The 18,191-nt window shown below is 39.5% G+C and overlaps 1 protein-coding gene across 1 annotated transcript in view; it reads left to right on the top strand.

The window, feature by feature from the left end:
• The window catches only part of jhy (junctional cadherin complex regulator), a 94,566-nt gene that overhangs the window by 39,007 nt on the left and 37,368 nt on the right, over positions 1–18,191 (top strand). The window contains exon 3 of the mRNA XM_060846736.1: positions 15,779–15,898. Within this exon, the coding sequence (XP_060702719.1) occupies positions 15,779–15,898 (120 nt within the window). The remainder of the gene's footprint in view (positions 1–15,778; positions 15,899–18,191) is intronic.

Below are 18,191 nucleotides of genomic sequence, written 5' to 3'. Positions count from 1 at the left end.
TCCAAGTGTTGTTCAACGTGGAACACAATGGATTCCTTAGCTGATGGCCCGGTATGGCAAAAGCTAATAATCAACACAAGCTATCCTTGCCCATGTTGGAACTGGTCTGGAGTCAATGTTGAGCATTTCCACTGGTGATACCTCAGGTGGAACTGGCCTACCAGTGGGTCAGGACGCACCCACGGGATGTGACATTGTATGTAAGGTTTTAGAGATGAATTTAACTGTGTCGGATATTTGCTTGACAAGTCTATAGGACAGCTTTCCTAAGTTTAAATTAGAAGCCTCCAGATATTAATAAGGAGGAATTAACAGTATTGTGTTTGCTGTAATTTCTGGTGTCGCGGTCAATCATATTCTTTATTTCTGCTTTGGAGCAGTTTGATACAATTTAGTAGCTTGCGAGGACATTTCAGAATCAACCACATTGCCATGACCCCAGGTAAGGACAACAGTTTTCTTCCAGAAGAGAATTACTGATCCAGATGTTTTGTTTTGGTCATCATTAGATTCTTAATTCCAGAGTTTTATTGAATTTAAATTCCACCATCTGCCAAAGTGGGATTTGAACCCGAGAACATTGCCTGAGTCTCTGAATTAATATTCTAGCAATAATACCACGCAGCTATTGCCTCCCCTTAACTGATTAATCTCTTATGCATGTGTAATTGCAGTTCAGATACTAACTCTAAATACTAACATTGGAAATGCATGGAAAATGTTGGTATTTTCACCTTTTATATACAGATTGACCAACTCTCATCAAGAAGGAGTCACCTAGGAGGGGGTACTGTTGTGGTGTATTTCACAAAATCTGTATCTTAACAAATACTCTTTTGTTTTCCAATTTAAATGAATCTCTCTTTACAAAAATATTTCATTTACAAGTCTCATGTTGCCCTCCTTTTCATATGTCTGTGGGACAGTATTATGTTAGTACATTGCCAGGCCATGAGTTTGTATTTTACATAGTCCCTAATGTTACATTGATGTTCTTATTCTAGGAATCAAATCACAACAAGAACAAGAGACAATATGGGAATTTCTACAGTTTTAGTATTATTAAAGAGCTAGGTTATTGTTTCTTACCCCCATCTGTTCTCAGCAGAGCAAGAATATCCTCTATCACCAATATTAACATATTCAAGTGCCAATTATATCTGATGTAGGAAAACATTTGCAGTGTGCCTGTAGTCCTCCACATATTAATTGATGTGCAATCCTTAATTTCCAAAACTAACACCATTCAAGTTATTTAGCAAGGATTTGCAGTATCCAAGCTGCAGACATTGCTTTGATTAAAGATTTTCAAATTGTCAAAGATAAATCATTTTGTAGAGACATTGTAATGCTAGGTTGCAATAATTAATTGCAAACTCAATGCATTGTACTGAAAGAAAATGCACAGCATTGATTTCAATAGAGTTGTATGTGCTTACTGTCTAGGATCATAATAAGAAGATACGTATATATAGACCATTGTATTCTGATGGATTGACCAACTCAGATGTTAATCAGTAAATTGCTTTTCATCTGATCATTCAAACATACAAAACAACCATGTATAATAGAGCACTTTATTATAACTACTTTGCAGCCAGTTGAGCAAAATGCTTTTCTGATCTCAACTTATTCCCTTAACTACAGAACCAAATTTTGGAATTTTAAAAGTCCTATTTATGATTGCTACTAAATTCCAGTGACAAATTAATTACAAAAGAAAATACAATGAATAAAAATATTTTAAAACCAAATAATATTCATACTTATATCATTATGTTTGTTAGTGTGTGCATGAATTTGCAAGACAGTATGCACCTTCTAACATCATAGACTATATGTGATTATAACATTTCTAAATATGTTCCAATATACACAAATGGCATTAATTAAGATCAGAATAGAGCTGGTTGTAGTGGATTTAGGATTTACCTCTTTGCCTTACCAGTGTGAAGATGTGTTTCTATGGGTCAGACCTGTCTTTGGCTAGAAAACCCAAATTGGAAGTCGGGACAATTATCTGGCTGTAACAGCTGCTCCTTTTTGAGGTGTTTTAGGTGTTGGAGGTGATTCCTCAAATTCCAGGAGCAGTGATTACTGTTTCATATGCTGTTGCATTGTTTTGGAACTTTGGAGAAAAAGGGAGAAGAACAGACAAAGGAAGCACTTGTTGAGGTCAGTGCAGGAGAGAGAGAGAGAAAGAAAGAAACCCACATTGCTAACTCACAGAGTTAGCAGTTAATGCTTTTGCTGTTGAATTTGGACATTGGAGTGTGTCTGGAAAAATTAAAAAAACAGTAAAATTCACAACTGATCTTAGAGGAACCTCTTTGGGAGAGGTCACAGCACAGAAACAGTGAAGTGGATGTTTTAAGCATGGCCTTAAAATAAGTCTGCAGAAGTGAGAAGAGTGGGTTCTTTCTTGATTATATGTTTTATTGAGCTATGTCTCTTGATTGCATTTTTTTAAAAAGCCTTTAACCTGAAGCAGGATTTTGTAGAGGAATAAGACAGTACTATTTTCTGGGTCTGTAGATTGAAAGAAGAAAAAATGGCCCTTAGTAGAGTGATATGCTCTTCTTGTCAGATGTGGGAGTTTAGGAGAGTTCACACATTACTGAGGATTATATCTGCAATAAATGCCGTTGGTTGTGAATCCTGTCAGATCGAATGGATCGGTTGGAGAGGTAGTTAGATGCAATGAGGAATTTACAAGAGCAAAGAGATGTGATGGGTGGCAGTTATAGGAATGGGGGAAAGTCTCAGATATAGTCTTATAGATGGGTTAACTCCAGGAAAGGTAAGAGAGGTAGGCAGGTAGTGCAGGAGTCTTCTGTAGCTAGCCCCATTTCAAACAAGTATGCTGTTTTGGAAAATATAGGGGGTGATGGATTCTCAGGGGAATGTAGCATGAACAGCCAAGTTTCTGGTATTGAGTTTGGCTCTAATGTAATGAGAGGTACATTGGGTTTCAAGTGATCAATTGTCTTAGAGGGTTCTAGTCCAATGGACAGACAGACACATCTGTGGCCAGCAGCAAAAATTCAGAATGGTGTGTTGCTTCCCTGGTGCCAGGATCAATGATGTCTCAGAGAGGGTGCAGAATGTTCTCAAGGGGCCAGAGGAGGTAATTGTACACATTGGAACCAACAACATAGGAAAGGAAAACCATGAGATTCTGATGGGAGATTACAGAGAGTTAGGCAGGAATTTAAAAAGGAGGTTCTCGAGAGTAGTAATAGCTAGATTACTCCCAGTGCTACGAGCTAGTGAGGGCAGGAATAGGAGGATGGAGCAGATGAATGCATGGCTGAGGAGCTGGTGTATGGGAGAAGGATTCACATTTGTGGATCATTGGAAGCTGTTTTGGGGTAGAAGTGACCTGAACAAGAAGATAGATTGCACCTAAATTGGAAGGGGGCTAATATACTGGCAGGGAGATTTGCTAGAACTGCTCAGGAGGATTTAAACTAGTAAGGTGGGGGATTGGGACCCAGGGAGATAGTGAGGAAAGAGTTCAACCTGAGACTGGTACAGTTGAGAACAAAGGTGAATCAAACAGTCAGGGCAAAGCAGAGAATGAGGTAGGACTGATAAATTAAACTGCATTTATTTCAATGCAAGAGGCCTAACAGGGAAGGCAGATGAACTCATGGCGTGGTTAGGAACATGGGATTGGGATATTATAGCAATTACAGAAACATGGCTCAGGGATGGGCAGGACTGGCAGCTTAATGTTCCAGGATCCAAATGCTACAGGAAGGATAGAAAGGGAGGCAAGAGAGGGAGTGGTGTTTTTGATAAGGGATAGCATTACAGCTGTGCTGAGGGAGGATATTTCTCGAAATACATCCAAGGAAGTTATTTAGGTGGAATTGAGAAATAAAAAAGGGAATATCACTTTTTTGGGATGTTATTATGGACCCCCTAATAGTCAGAGGGAAATTTAGAAACAAGTTCGAAAGCAGATCTCTGTTATCTGTAAGAATAATAGGGTGGTTATGGTAGGGGATTTTAACTGTCATAGTGTGAAGGGTTTAGATGGAAAGGAATTTGTTAAGTGTGGACAAGAAAAGTTTCTGATTCAGTATGTGGATGTACCTACTCAAGAAGGTGCAAAACGTGACCTACTCTTGGGAAATAAGACGGGGCAGGTGACTGAGGTGTCAGTGGGGGAGCACTTTGGGACCAGCAACCATAATTCTATTAGTTTTAAAATAGTAATGGAAAAGGGTAGACCAGATCTAAAAGTTGAAGTTCTAATTTGGAGAAAAGCCAATTTTGAAAATATTAGGCAAGAACTTTCAAAAGCTGATTGGGTGCAGATGTTCACAGGTAAAGGGACGGCTGGAAAATGGGAAGCCTTCATTAATGAGGTAAGGAGAGTCCAGAGAAGGTACATTCCTATTCAGGTGAAAGGAAAGGCAGGTAGGTATAAGGAATACTGGATGACTACAGAAATTGAGGTTTTGGTTAGGAAAAGAAAGGGAGCATATGTCAAGTATTGTCAGGATAGATCAACTGAATCCTGAAAAGAGCATAAAGGCAGTGGGAGTATACTTAAGAGGGAAATCAGGAAGGCAAAAAGGGGACATGAGATAGCTTTGACAAATAGAGTTAAGGAGAATCCAAAAAGAGTTTTTTACAAATACATTAAGGGCAAAAGGATACCTAGGGAGAAAATAGAGTCCCTGAAAGATCAGCAAGGCGGCCTTTGTGTGGAGCTGCAGAAAATGGGGGAGATACTAAATGAGTGTTTTGCATCAGTATTTGCTGTGGAGAAGGACATAGAAGATATGGAATGTAGGAAAATAGATGGTGACACCTTGAAAAATGTCTGTATTACAGAGAAGGAAGTGCTGGATGTCTTGAAACGCATAAAAGTGGATAAATCCCAAGGACCTGATCAAGTGTACTCTAGACCTCTGTGGATTGCTGGGCCTCTTACTGAGATACTTGTATCATCGATAATCACAGGTGAGGTGCCGGAAGACTGGAGATTGGCTAACATGATGCCACTGTTTAAGAAAGATTGTAAGGACAAGCCAGGGGAATATAGACCAGTGAGTCTGATGCCATGGTGGGCAAATTGTTGGAGGAAATCCTGGGGGACAGGATGTACATGTATTTGGAAAGGCAAGGACTGATTAGGGATAGTCAACATGGCTTTATGCGTGGGAAATCATGGATCACAAATTTGATTGAGTTTTATAAAGAAGTAACAAAGAGGATTGATGAGTGCAGAATGCTGGAGGTGATCTATATGGACTTCAGGAAGGCATTCAACAAGGTTACCCATGGGAGACTGGTTAGCAAGGTTAGATCTCTTGGAATACAGGGAGAACTAGCCATTTGGATACAGAACTGGCTCAAAGGTCGAAAACAGAGGTTTGTGGTGGAGGTTTGGTTTTCAGACTGGAGGCCTGTGACCAGTGGAGTGCCACAAGGATTGGTGCTGGGCCCACTACTTTTCATCATTTATATAAATGATTTGGATGTGAGCATAAGAGGTATAGTTAGAAAGTTTGCAGATGACAACAAAATTGGAAGTGTAGTGGACAGCGAAGGCGGCTATCTCCGATTACAATAGGATCTTGACCAAATGGGCCAATGGGCTGAGAAGTGGCAGATGGAGTTTGATTTAGATAAATGTGAGGTGCTGCATTTTGGGAAAGAAATTTTAGCAGGACTTATATACTCCGTATTACAGAGAAGGAAATGCTGGATGTCTTGAAATGCATAAAAGTGGATAAATCTCTAGGACCTGATCAAGTGTGTTGCTGAACAAAGAGATCTTGGAATCCAGGTTCATAGCTCCTTGAAAGTGGAATCGCAGGTAGATACGATAGTGAAGAAGGCATTTGGTATTCTTTCCTTTATTGGTCAGAGTATTGAGTACAGGAGTTGGGAGGTCATGTTGTGGCTGTACAGGACATTGGTAAGGTCACTGTTGGAATATTGCGTGCAGTTCTGGTCTCCTTCCTATCGGAAAGATGTTGTGAATCTTGAAAGGGTTCAGAAAAGATTTATAAGCATGTCACCAGGGTTGGAGGATTCGAGCTATGGGGAGAGGTTGAATAGACTAGGGCTGTTTTCCCTGGAGCGCGGAGGCTGAGGTGTGACCTTATAGAGGTTTACAAAATCATGCGGGGCATGTATAGGATAAATAGGCAAAGTCTTTTCTCTGGGGTCGGGGAGTTGAGGACTAGAGGGCATAGGTTTAGGATGAGAGGAGAAACGTATAACAGAGACCTAAGCAGTAACTTTTTCACGCAGAGGGTGGTACGTGTACGGGGCAAGTACAATTACAACATTTAAAAGGCATCTGGATGGGTATATGAATAGTAGGGGTTTGGAGGGATATGGGGGCTGGGTGCTGGTAGGTCGGACTAGATTGGGTTGGGAAATCTCGTCTGCATGGACAAGTTGGACCGAAGGGTCTGTTTCCATGGTGTACATCTCTATGACTTGATGATTGTAAGCAGAGTCATGTTGATGTGTCATTTCAAGATTGATTTGGTATAAATAATGCCAAATCAACTTAAAATAATTGCAAAATTTCTTAGCCATGTACATATAAACAAGGTTCTCCCTGTAAGTTTGTATCCTTTTTTTGAGGACTCATTTTGTACTTTGTTCAGCTTCCAGAGGAGACCATAAACTTAGGTTATGTTCCAGTTAGGGACTAGCATTTTTTTGTTTTTCTTAACAAGATTAAGTTTGAGCTGCCAGGAATCTATGAGAAGCAAAAGGTCACAAGATTCCCCGATTTTGAACAAACAAGCTCAACTTTATTATGCAGTCTGGAGAAGGTTCACTAAGTTGATGCCAGGTATGGAAGGGTCTGTCTTATGAGAAAAGTGTGTGAACCTGTATTCATTTGAATGTAGAAAAATGAGAGGCAACCTTATTAAACATACAATGTTATTCGGGGACTTGACAGGGTAGATGCAGAGAGGCTGTTTCTCTTTCTGGAAAGGTGAGGGCCCAGAGAGTGTAATCTTAGAATAAAGGGTTTCTTAGTTAAGACACGATGAAGAGAAATTTCTTTCCTCAGAGTAGTAAATTGTGGAATTCCTTACCACTGAGGGCTATTGAGGCTGGGTCATCAAGTATATTTAAGCCTGAGAAAGACATTTTTAGTCGGTTTATGGGGAAAAAGCAGGGCAGTAGAGTTGAGGATTATCAGATCAGCCACGATTTAATTCAGTGGTGGAGCAGACTTGATGTGCCAAGTGACCTACTTCTGCTCCTACATCTTACAGTCTTGCAGCGGGGTTCCAGAGGTAGGTGAGAATGCCTCCCCTTGATGTCAAGGAAGCATTTGACCAAGTGTAGCATCAGGGAGTTTTAGCAAAACTGGAGTTAATGGGAATTAGATTGCCAACTCTCTGCTGGTTGAAGTCATACCTGCCATAAAGGAAGATGGTTGTGGTTGTTGAAAGTCAGACATCTTAGCTCCGAGACATCTCTGCATGTGTTCCTCAGGGGAATTCCATCAGCCCAACCATATTTGGCTGCTCCATCAATGATCTTCTGGCAGTTACCTTCTCAGCCTCACAAGTCAGACACGTGATGTTACCTATTGATTGCATAATGTTCAGCACCATTTGCAATTCCTCTGATACTGAAGTAGTCTGTATCCAAATGCAGCAAGACAAGGATAGTATTCAGGTTGGCTGACAAGTAGCACATAATATTCATGCTGTACTTAGGATCTGGGATTTCAAGACCCAGGGATACATTTTTGAGGTGAGAGGAGAGATATTTAAAAAAGACATGAGCAGCAAAGTTTTTACACAAGGGTGATTGGCATGTTGAATGAACTTCCTGAGAAAGTATTGGCTATGGGTGCAATTACAATGTTTAAAAGACATTTGGATAAGAACATGAATAGGAAAGGTTTGGAGGGATATGGGTCGGGAGCAGGCAGGTGGGGGACTAGTTTAGTTTAGGATTATGTTCAGCATGGACTGGTTGGACCGAAGGGCTTACTTCCATGCTCTGTGACTGTAAGAGAGAATTTAACCTTTTCCCCTTGGCATTCATTCAATGACACCATCATCTCTGAACCACCCACTATTAATGTCCTTGGGATTACCATTTGCTAGAAACTAAGGTGAACAAGCGATATAAGTAAAATGGCTAAAACAGCAGGCAAGAGACTGGGAATCCAGCAGTGTATTGCTCAGCTCCTGACTCCACAAAGTCTGTACACCAACTGCAAGCCAAAGGTCAGGAGTTTGATGGAATATTTCCCATTTGCCTGGATGAGTGCATCTCCAACGAGGGACTTGATACCACATCCACAAACATTCACAGCCTTCCAGCACTGATGCTCAGTAGCAGCAGCAGTAATGAACCATGTTCACGATGCACTGCAGAAATTCACCAAGCCTCCTTAGGCAACACCTTCCAAACCTAGGACTGCCACTATCTAGAAGAACATAAACAGCCAATACCTAGGAGCACAGCCATGTATAGGTACTCCTGCAAGCCATCTGAACTTGGAAGCACATTGTCTTTCCTTCAGAGCAACTCTGAGAAGATCCTGGAAGTCCCTTTTTAATAAATTGTGGCTATACCTACAACGAATGGATTCCGGTGATTCAAGAAGGCTGCTGTCCATTACTTTCTCAAAGTCAACTCGGGATGGGCAATAAATGCTGCCCCAGCCAGTGAGCCCACGTCCCTGAATGAATAAAAGAAAGTGTAATTACTTTTAAGTGTGAATATTGATACTATTGTGTCAACCAGTTGCAGGTGATGCAGGATTGTATTTTATTTCAATCAAACTATTTGGACCCGTTCCGAAACACTTTGTTGGTAGCTGATCCTGGAACCTGAATTTCTTGAACAGAGGTATACTCACTTCTGCAATGTCACACAACCCTTTCAGGACTTGTGGCTTTAATTTACTCATAACCGATAGCAATTAAATTCTATTTGCTAATGGAATACAGCTGATAGTATTTTAGAAAGAAAAGCTGAAACAATGGTTGATTTGCCTAAGTACAGCAGCATTACTTCTTCATTAAACCATGGTGAGTAAAAGATAATTGCAGAATATAGCTGTGTATGAAGTCAGTCCCAACCACCTTACAGTGTGGTCTCAAAGCAACTGATTACTTCTATTAAACAGTTGTCTCTTCTTTCTGCGGATTATTTTCTTTGAAGTTATCAATATTGAACACAATTTTGCTGTGAGATTTTTGGGTACTGCTTCATTTTACTTTAGCCTTTAACATTACGTTTCGAAGAGAGATAATTGATGTTATCACATCAGTTTATTAGCGACATATAAGCTTGATATTGAATCTATAAAAATGAATTTGCTGTTGCGTAAAGCAGCAACTTTTCCAGTCATGTTAGTCTAGAAGAACCTGTTGACTTCTTTTGATAATAGATGTAGCTGTACATCTACCTCAGCTGCACTTAAACTAGCTCCTTCCCTTACCAATAACTGTCACTTCAAAGTGGGAAGACATAATATACAATTTATTAATGGCTCATTGGCTCTAGACCAAAAGGCCTGGGCTCTCAGTGCAGCCTATTTCGCCTTAGTATGAACATCTAATCAAGATTGCCCAAGCCCCCACAATAGCAGCCAAATGCAATTCAACAACCGTGAGCCTTTGAAGTCCTATTGCAGATTTCAGTACCCAAGCCTGGGATAATAGCATGCCATGATTGCAAGCTTTGTTGTATATGCTCTGTAGAGAAGTAATTACGAACTCAATTTAACAGAAAGAACATTACGCAGCTTATGATGCTCAAAATGTAACTTCATTTGATCATTTTCTCAATTTGATTGGTATTATTAGAATAGCTCATAAAAGAACATGGCAGAGGTTGAGGCCTGCGTCACAGTGAAAGAGATAATGAGGAACTATGTTGTGATTGTGTCTGAGCAATCAACACCTGAAATAGACGCTGTCTCTGGGAGTCCTTTCAAGCAGTGTACATTTTTCAATGTTATAACTACAGTGCATTTTGAAATGCTGAACATAGTGTAGATTTCATTCAGTCGTGGATTGAACATTTGAGCCAATCCATTGTCTTTTTTAAAAAAAAACTTAACAAGTACAGAAGTGCTTTTAACCAATGATAATCATTATTGTGGCTATTATTTCATAATCATGTTCACTTATTCAGATAAATGGGAATAGTAGGCCAATTTATATTGAATTACCTCAGTTCTATCTGTAGCATTTTATTCCTGAATTCAAACAAAGATGTTCCATTTTGTGTGATTTTAAAATTAAAATTAACATCACCTGTGCAAAAGCAAAAGAACAGATCAAAAAACCTTTCCTGCTGATTGTGTTTAATATCATGCAAGATCTTCCAGTAAAAATACTTGCTAATTCCTTGCAGTGATTACAGGTTTGTGCACTATATCATAAATAAAGCATCACTTTATTTTTATAAGTAATGTATACTTTTTCCTGATGAGATTTCTTTTTCCAAAATTACTGATTAATTCCTATATATTGCAAGTTGCAAGTTGGTTTTGTTGTGCATAATGTGTGTTGGAAGTGCCTGTGTCCAACAAACAATTCTGCTGGTAGATCTTATATAGTTTGCCTGCGATAGCACACATAACTGGTTTCATATTTTATATTCATAAATAGGAAAATAATTGCAGCTGAGTAGAATATTTGCAACTCAGCAAATAGTCAATGCAAATGGAAATGACTAATCATTGGGTTTAAATAACTGTAAATCAATAAATTAAAGGAAGGGAGACAACAAGCCAAATTAGTCTCACTATTTAGAACAAAAACATTAGTCTAAATTTACTGGAACATATTTTGTTTGAACTTCTCAGTTCACTCAATAATTATGCTGGACATTAGTTCACCTGTGGCATAGCAGGATCCTCATGGACTAAATACAAATACATCTGCTGGAGAAACCAGAGAGCTGGAAAAGTCTTACTGGTGGACTTATTTTTTTAAATACTTTCCAAATGGCATCTTTAGTTAAGTTTAAGCAAACAGTGATTTATTTTAAGCTTTTGAATGTGAGCAGTAGGACAGTATTAGGTTTTGTGGAGCAGTTCTGCTGAATTGCATTTTACAAAATCTTGCTGAAATACAATATCGAAGCAATAAACCAGTAAAGAAAGAAAATATTCAAAAGGGAAATGATTATGCTAAAGTTTAATATATTTCTTGTCCTGGATTAGGTTTGCTCTCTGAGCTGGAAGATTCATTTTCAGTTGTTTCGTCACCCTACTAGGTAACATTTTCAGTGGGCCTCCAGGTGAAGCACTGCTGATGATTTCTGTTTTGTATTTATATGTTTGGGTTGGTAATGTCATTTCCTGTGGTGATGTCATCTCCTGTTTTTCTCAAGGGGTGGTAGATGGGGTCTAACTCAATGTGTTTGTTGATTGAGTTCCGGTTGGAATGCCATGCTTCTAGGAATTCTCGTGCATGTCTCTGCTTGGCTTGTCCTAGGATGGATGTGTTGTCCCAGTCAAACTGGTGTCCTTCCTTATCTGTATGTAAGGATACTAGTGAGAGAGGGTAATGTCATTTTGTGGCTAGTTGATGTTCATGCATCCTAGTGGCTAGTTTTCTGCCTGTTTGTCCAATGTCGTGTTTATTACAGTTCTTGCAGGGTAATTTGTAAATGACCTTAGTTTTGCTTGTTGTCTGTATAGGGTCTTTGAAGTTTATTAACTATTGCTTTTGTGTGTTGTGGAACTTGAGAGACTCCATACAGACAACAAACAAAACTAATGTCATTTACAAAATACTGTACAAGAATTGTAACAAACACTACATTAGACAAACAGGTAGAAAACTAGCCACCAGGATACATGAACACCAATTCGCCACAAAACGACACAACCCTCTCTCACTAGTAGCCTTGCATACAGATAAGGAAGGACACCACTTCAACTGGGACATCGCATCCATCCTAGGACAAGCCAAACAGAGGCATGTACGAGAATTCCTAGAAGCATGGCATTCCAACTGGAACTCTATCAACAAACGCATCGAGTTAAACCCTATATATCACCCCCTGAGAAAAAGAACAGGAAATGATATCATGACAGGAAATGACATTACCAACCCAAACAGATAAATGGAAAGCAGAAATCATCAGCAGTGCTTCGCCCAGAGGCCCACTGAAAATGTTACCTAATAGGGTGACGAAACATCTGGAAATGAACCTTTCAGCTCAGTGAGCAAACCAACATCCAGAACCTCAACCTGAGCTACAAATCTTCTTAAAACAAGCTAATATTTCTTGTCCTTCACAGTAAAGAACCACTGTTAAAATAGCTGGAATGAAATGACAATGAGTCATTCTTTTATTACATGCAGATATTTATTTATTCAAACATATAGTTTCAGGGGTAAATTGTTTATTCTTTAGCTGCAGCTGGTTAGGAAAGTACTACATTATTTGCTTGGTTTCAGTTAGTAATAATTAGTTTGGCTCTCAGGAGATCCCGTAGTGATGTCTTCCCAAATTCTTTAGGTGGACTCTACTTCCCACTCCAGCTATCCATATAGTGTTGCTTTGTTTTTCTTGTAAAAAAGATTGTAATAGTTAACTTAGTTACAAAGCAGAAAAGTAAGATAAACAAAGACTGTGTATCTAGGGTAGCATCTTAGGTAAAAATGTATCTAGGGTGGCAACTTGTAAACTCTTCACTGTATTCATGTGAGTACATATGACAATAAATCTAATTCAAATTTCAGTTCAAATTAATGGTGTAATTTCTGAGTCACTCTGAGCTACCAGGGTGAATTATAGGATATTGGAACGTAGGAACATTACAGCGCAGTACAGACCTTTCAGCCCTCAATGTTGTGCCTACCTGTCAAACGAATCTAATGCCCATCTAACCAACACTTTTCCATTATCATCCATCTATTTATCCAATGACCATTTTAAATGCCTTTAATGTTGGCAAGTCCAGTACTGTTGCAGACAAGGCATTCTATGCCCTTACAACTCTGAGTAAAATAACTACCTCTGACATCTGTCCTATATCTATTACCACTCAATTTAAAGCTACATCCCCTTGTGCTAGCCATTACCATTCGAGGAAATAGGCTCTCACTATCCATCCTATCTAACACTAATTATCTTCCATGTCCTAATTAAGACACCGCTCAACCTCCTTCTCTCTAACGAAAACAGCCTCGAGTCCCCTGCCTTCCCTCCATACCATACGTCTTGCTTAATCTTTTCTCCCTTATTTACTAAATGGAACAGGCTGAACCTTACACATTTTTGGTTGTGTCAGTTTCATCATGTTTCTTGGAGGATTTCTTATCCTGAGGTCTATCAAGACACCTTTCATATATTCTCAAATTTGCCTTCTTAACAATATATTCCACCCTACTGGCACCTCTCTCGTGTCAGTTCTAGCTCCATCTTTCCATGGACTATTCCTGGGAAAATCCACCTTTTATCAGATATCTAATATGAAAGACGCATCCATATTTAAAGGCCTCTGTGCATTCCAAAGCTGGCCTGCTCAATGATGAGCATACATTCAGAAAATGTAGGAGAAGGAGAAAATAATGCCACAATTCTCTGAAGGGGACCTGGTAGTCCAGGTGGATGAGTTTGTGTAGAGAAGGGCTGTCCTTTTTCTGGAGGACTGGCAGTAGAGTCTACGACACCAGACCTGACAGTCTGGCCTGAGGTCACTATCTAGGTCTGTTCATCCTCTATGATCAAGAGGAACAGCCTGCAATGCTGCAAAATTATTTTACACTCCACCAGGGCAACACCACTTTTTGTCTGCTACCTGGCACTCACGGTGTCTCTGCTGCTCTCATCTGCCACTCTATGCACTAGGACTTACTCAGGATACTCATGATTGTAATCACAGGTATAAAACCTGTGTCAACAGGTAATCATAAATGGGAGCTGTATCAGAAATGCTTAGAAATGTATTAAAACTAAGCCAGAACAATTAGCAACACCCCCACACACCATTGTACCCCACAAATTCTTAAAGAAATTAAAAGTCTTTGAAGCATTAGGAATACGGTGTATCTTTGAAAAACATCTTAAGCACTTAAAACTTTACCATAATACAGCAAGCATACTGACTTGAAGGGGAATACCAGAGATAGTAACATTGAAAGGGTGTGATCTCACCAGTCGTTCTCCTCTCCAACATTACTTTTGACTTTCTGCAATAATGGCTTGCTGCTCACAACCAGACAGGAAGTCCCAGCTGCAAATAGAATAGGCCTTACTTTTAATTGTAACCATTGTAGTCCACCATAGCTCCATCACTGGCAAGAAGATTTGATATTGTATATTTTTGGAGTTGCATGTTTGCTGATAATTATGCCATTAAAATCATATGTGCATGACACTTCCAAAACTCCTCCCTGGTGACTCACTTCCTTCACGGTTAGCCTCACTTTAGTCTGCTCTGGTACTCTTGTCTTCTACTCACTGATTTTGAAAGGCGGGAAGGAGGTGCTGACTGGTGGCATGTAGGTGAAGCCTGCAGATTAAAATTATCTGACCACACTGTTGAGCTTGGGCACATTTGGAGTTTTTCTCTTCTACACACCCCCTGTCCCATCCCAAACAGCCCAATTCACAGGCACACTTAAAATGATCCCTTTGTGATAACGGTGATATCTGTTCAGCTTTGGCATCCATTCAGGGGTGGGATGAGGGCGTACAGAATGTGAGGTGAAAATTATATTTTTTGTGGATATTCTTTTTCTGAATTTAATATGCTGCACAATTCACTTTATTGGGTCCAGTGGGTATAACAGCTGCACCTTACAAACATTGAATTAAGTGGTTGGATGATCATTGTAAGGAGTATTCGGCTTCAATTAGACATCATTGGTGATGTGCATTCATCTCAGCAAATGTGAGTCATTGAAGACTGATTAAAAATACATAATCATTGCTTCATTCCTGAAGTGTTTTATTTAAGGACTCTCTTTATCCTCCAAATTGAATGCCCCTGTGACCTTTCACATAATTAATTTGCATTTGTTGATTGTTATCTCGTGAACGTGAATGTAATATGGTATTACTATTCTCAGGTCTTTATACTACTCTACTCTGAATGTGGATGCAGTTGTCTCACAGTGGACTATGGATTTTTGCTAGGAAATTAACAATGCGGCTAACAGCATTGAGTTATGAACAAATCAAACAGTAACTTGCAGGAAGTATATATTAATAGTCAAATGTGAAAATTTGAAAGTTGCTTTCTTGAGGTACACCTATCATCTGTAACTTATGTAAAACCACCTCTTGTCATCTCTCCACATTCAAGTGTATTAAATGGTGTGAAACTCTGTTCTAAACCTTCGTGTGAAGATGTGATATGGGGATGCAGGAGTTGGACTGGGGTAGACAAGGACAAAAAAATACTGTGTGAAAGTGAGAACTGCAGATGCTGGAGATTAGAGTCGAGAGTGTTGGAAAAACATAACAGGTCAGGTGCATCCGAGAAGCAGGAGAGTTGACGTTTCGGGCAAATGCCCTTCATCGGGAATACTGTGTCTTACACCTCCCTATTGTACCATGCCTGAAGAAGGAGCAGAACTCCAAAAGATTGCAATGTCAAATAAACCTGTTAGACCTTAACCTGGTGTCGTTTAATTTTTTACTTCATGAGAAGAGAAGTGGATTGGAAACGTTTACTTCCTTTCCAAAGATGCTGTGAAACCTGTGGAGTTTTGCAAGCACATTCTATTTTTGTTTCAGTATTATTTTTCCTGCTGTTTTCAATGATACTAACACTCATTTACCTTCACAGCTATCTTCTGCAAAAAGTTCCAAATGTGTGAACACTCATGAGTCTGTCCAGCATGTTTTGGATGGTGAGGAGAGCAGTACTATTGAAATGAAGTGGAAGCAAAAGGCACAGAAATTGCAGGTTAGGTTACTTACAGTCTTATTATTTTATGCTATAAACATGCAACTTCTCAGACAAGGCCCAGACAACAATCAATGTTGGACCGACAAGTGGCAAATAATGTTTATATTGCACAAATGTCAGGCAATAACCTTTTCCAATAAGAGACAATTTAACCACCACCCCTTGACATTCAATGGTATCACCATCAGTGATTGTTACAAGAGCAGATCAGAGGATAGGAATATTGCATTGAATAACTCACCTTCTAATTCCTAAAGCCTGTCCACTATCTACAAGGCACAAGTCAGACACTTGCTAGATGAGTGCAGCTCCAACAGCATTCAAGAGACTTGACGCAATCCAGAACAAAGCAGTCTGCTCAATTGGCATCACATCTACCAGCAGTGTGTGCTATCTACAAGAACTGCAAAATTCACCAAATATCCTTAGGCAGCACCTTCCAAACCTGTGCCCACTTCCATCTAAAAGGACAAGGGCAACAGATACATGGGACCACTACCTGTAAATTCCCTTCCAGTTCATTAACCATACTGACTTAGGAATATGTGGAGGGGGGGAGGAATCAAAAAGGATGGTGCTGGAAAAACACAGCAGGTCAGGCAGCATCCAAAGAGCAGGAAAGTCGACATTTTGAGCATTAGCTCTTCTTCAGGAATGTCCTGGCATTCTGGATGAAGGGCTTATGCCCATGCTGTGCTTTTCGAGCACCACCCTTACAACTTACAACTCTGACGCTCCAGCATCTGCAGTCTTCACTTCTTCCTGACTTAGAAATATATCACTGTTTCTTCATTGTCAATGGTTCAAAATCCTGGAAATTCCTCCCTAATGATATTGGGGTTTACCTATAACACATGGACTGTAGCAGTTCAAGAGGCAGCTCACACACCACCTCAAGGACAAATAGAGGACTCCAATAAATGCTGGCTAGCCTGTGATGCCCAGGATCCACGAGAGTTTAAAAAGGGACATATTCACAATTTAGGTTAAGATATTTGATCAAAGTAATCACTAACATCCAAAATTCATCTTTTTTCTAACGTTAATGTGATATTTTGAACATGGTACAGCACTAGTTTTAAAGATTACCTATCCTTAAGCACGTAGAATAAGGCACAGATCATGTCTGTATTCAGTGATGAAGCTTTACACATAGTTCGGCAGCAACAGATATTTAATAGGCAGTAGTCATAAGTAGTGTTAAGGTTATTAGGCTTGTTATTATTAACTTATCATTTTTGTTGGCAATACTTCAATAGTCCTAGACTATGGACATATAATTGGCACAGAATGTGTAGATTGCAGTAGCTTGTGATGTTAGCAATCTTCTCCTTGAATGATAGAGAATTCTTCCCTTGATCTTCCTTCATCTTTCCCAGTCCACTTGCCGCTTGAAGAAGGCAGCTGCCTGATTAGGACTGCTCTGGTATCCAAGGACTTGTATTTTTTAAAATATTTTTATAGAAAAATGTTTTTTTCTTTGCAAAATTATAAAAATATGAAAATATAACATCACAACAACAAAAACAACAACAATAAATAAATTACTATACTTCTCTACAAAAGAACTCACAACTACACTCATTACACATTAATAAATAAATAACACTGCTCAGCGTAACAAAACCTCAGCTCTCTACCTTTGAGGGCACTCTTTCAGTGAGTACTCTCTTTCATTTGTTGGGTGGAGGTTCCTCAGATGACATCAAGCGATTATGGGAGGTCTGGGAGAGAGAGTTAAACCCACGTTTGCTCAAAATTGTTCCTCTCAGGACATTAGACTTATTACCAAACCACCATGGCTAGGCAAAAACCCTAATTAAAATGGTGAACAGATCTGCTTCCAAATACTTCAAAAAGGGCTGCCATGTCTTATTAAAAAATGACCGTTTTCAGGCGTACCATGTTTGTAAGAAAGTCCAAAGGAATGTATTCCATAATTAAGTTATGCCACCCTGACAGAGCCAGGGGGTTCTCAGACACCCAGCACATCAGAATGTTCTTCCCCGTACAATAAGTGAGAATGCTAAAAAGCTTTTTCCCGTGTACATCTCAGGGAGATAAATTCGGCAAACCCAGGAGAAGAGAAAGTGTTCCACCTTGACTTTGGTCCCCAGGACCCTCTCTATTACCCCTGCCACAGCGCTCCAGTATGTACAAACAATGAGTGAGGGTACTCATATTAATGTTACATTTGGGACACATTGAAGATGCACCCTTCTTAAATTTGCAAGATGATCTGAGGCCATATGAGCCCTGTCAAGAGCATGGGTCCTATTACATATTGAAG

This window comes from Hemiscyllium ocellatum, chromosome 29 (genome assembly GCF_020745735.1).
Source record: "Hemiscyllium ocellatum isolate sHemOce1 chromosome 29, sHemOce1.pat.X.cur, whole genome shotgun sequence".
Taxonomy (NCBI): domain Eukaryota; kingdom Metazoa; phylum Chordata; class Chondrichthyes; order Orectolobiformes; family Hemiscylliidae; genus Hemiscyllium; species Hemiscyllium ocellatum.
Note: the sequence above shows the minus strand (reverse complement) of the source record. Positions and strands in the feature narration are given on the sequence as shown.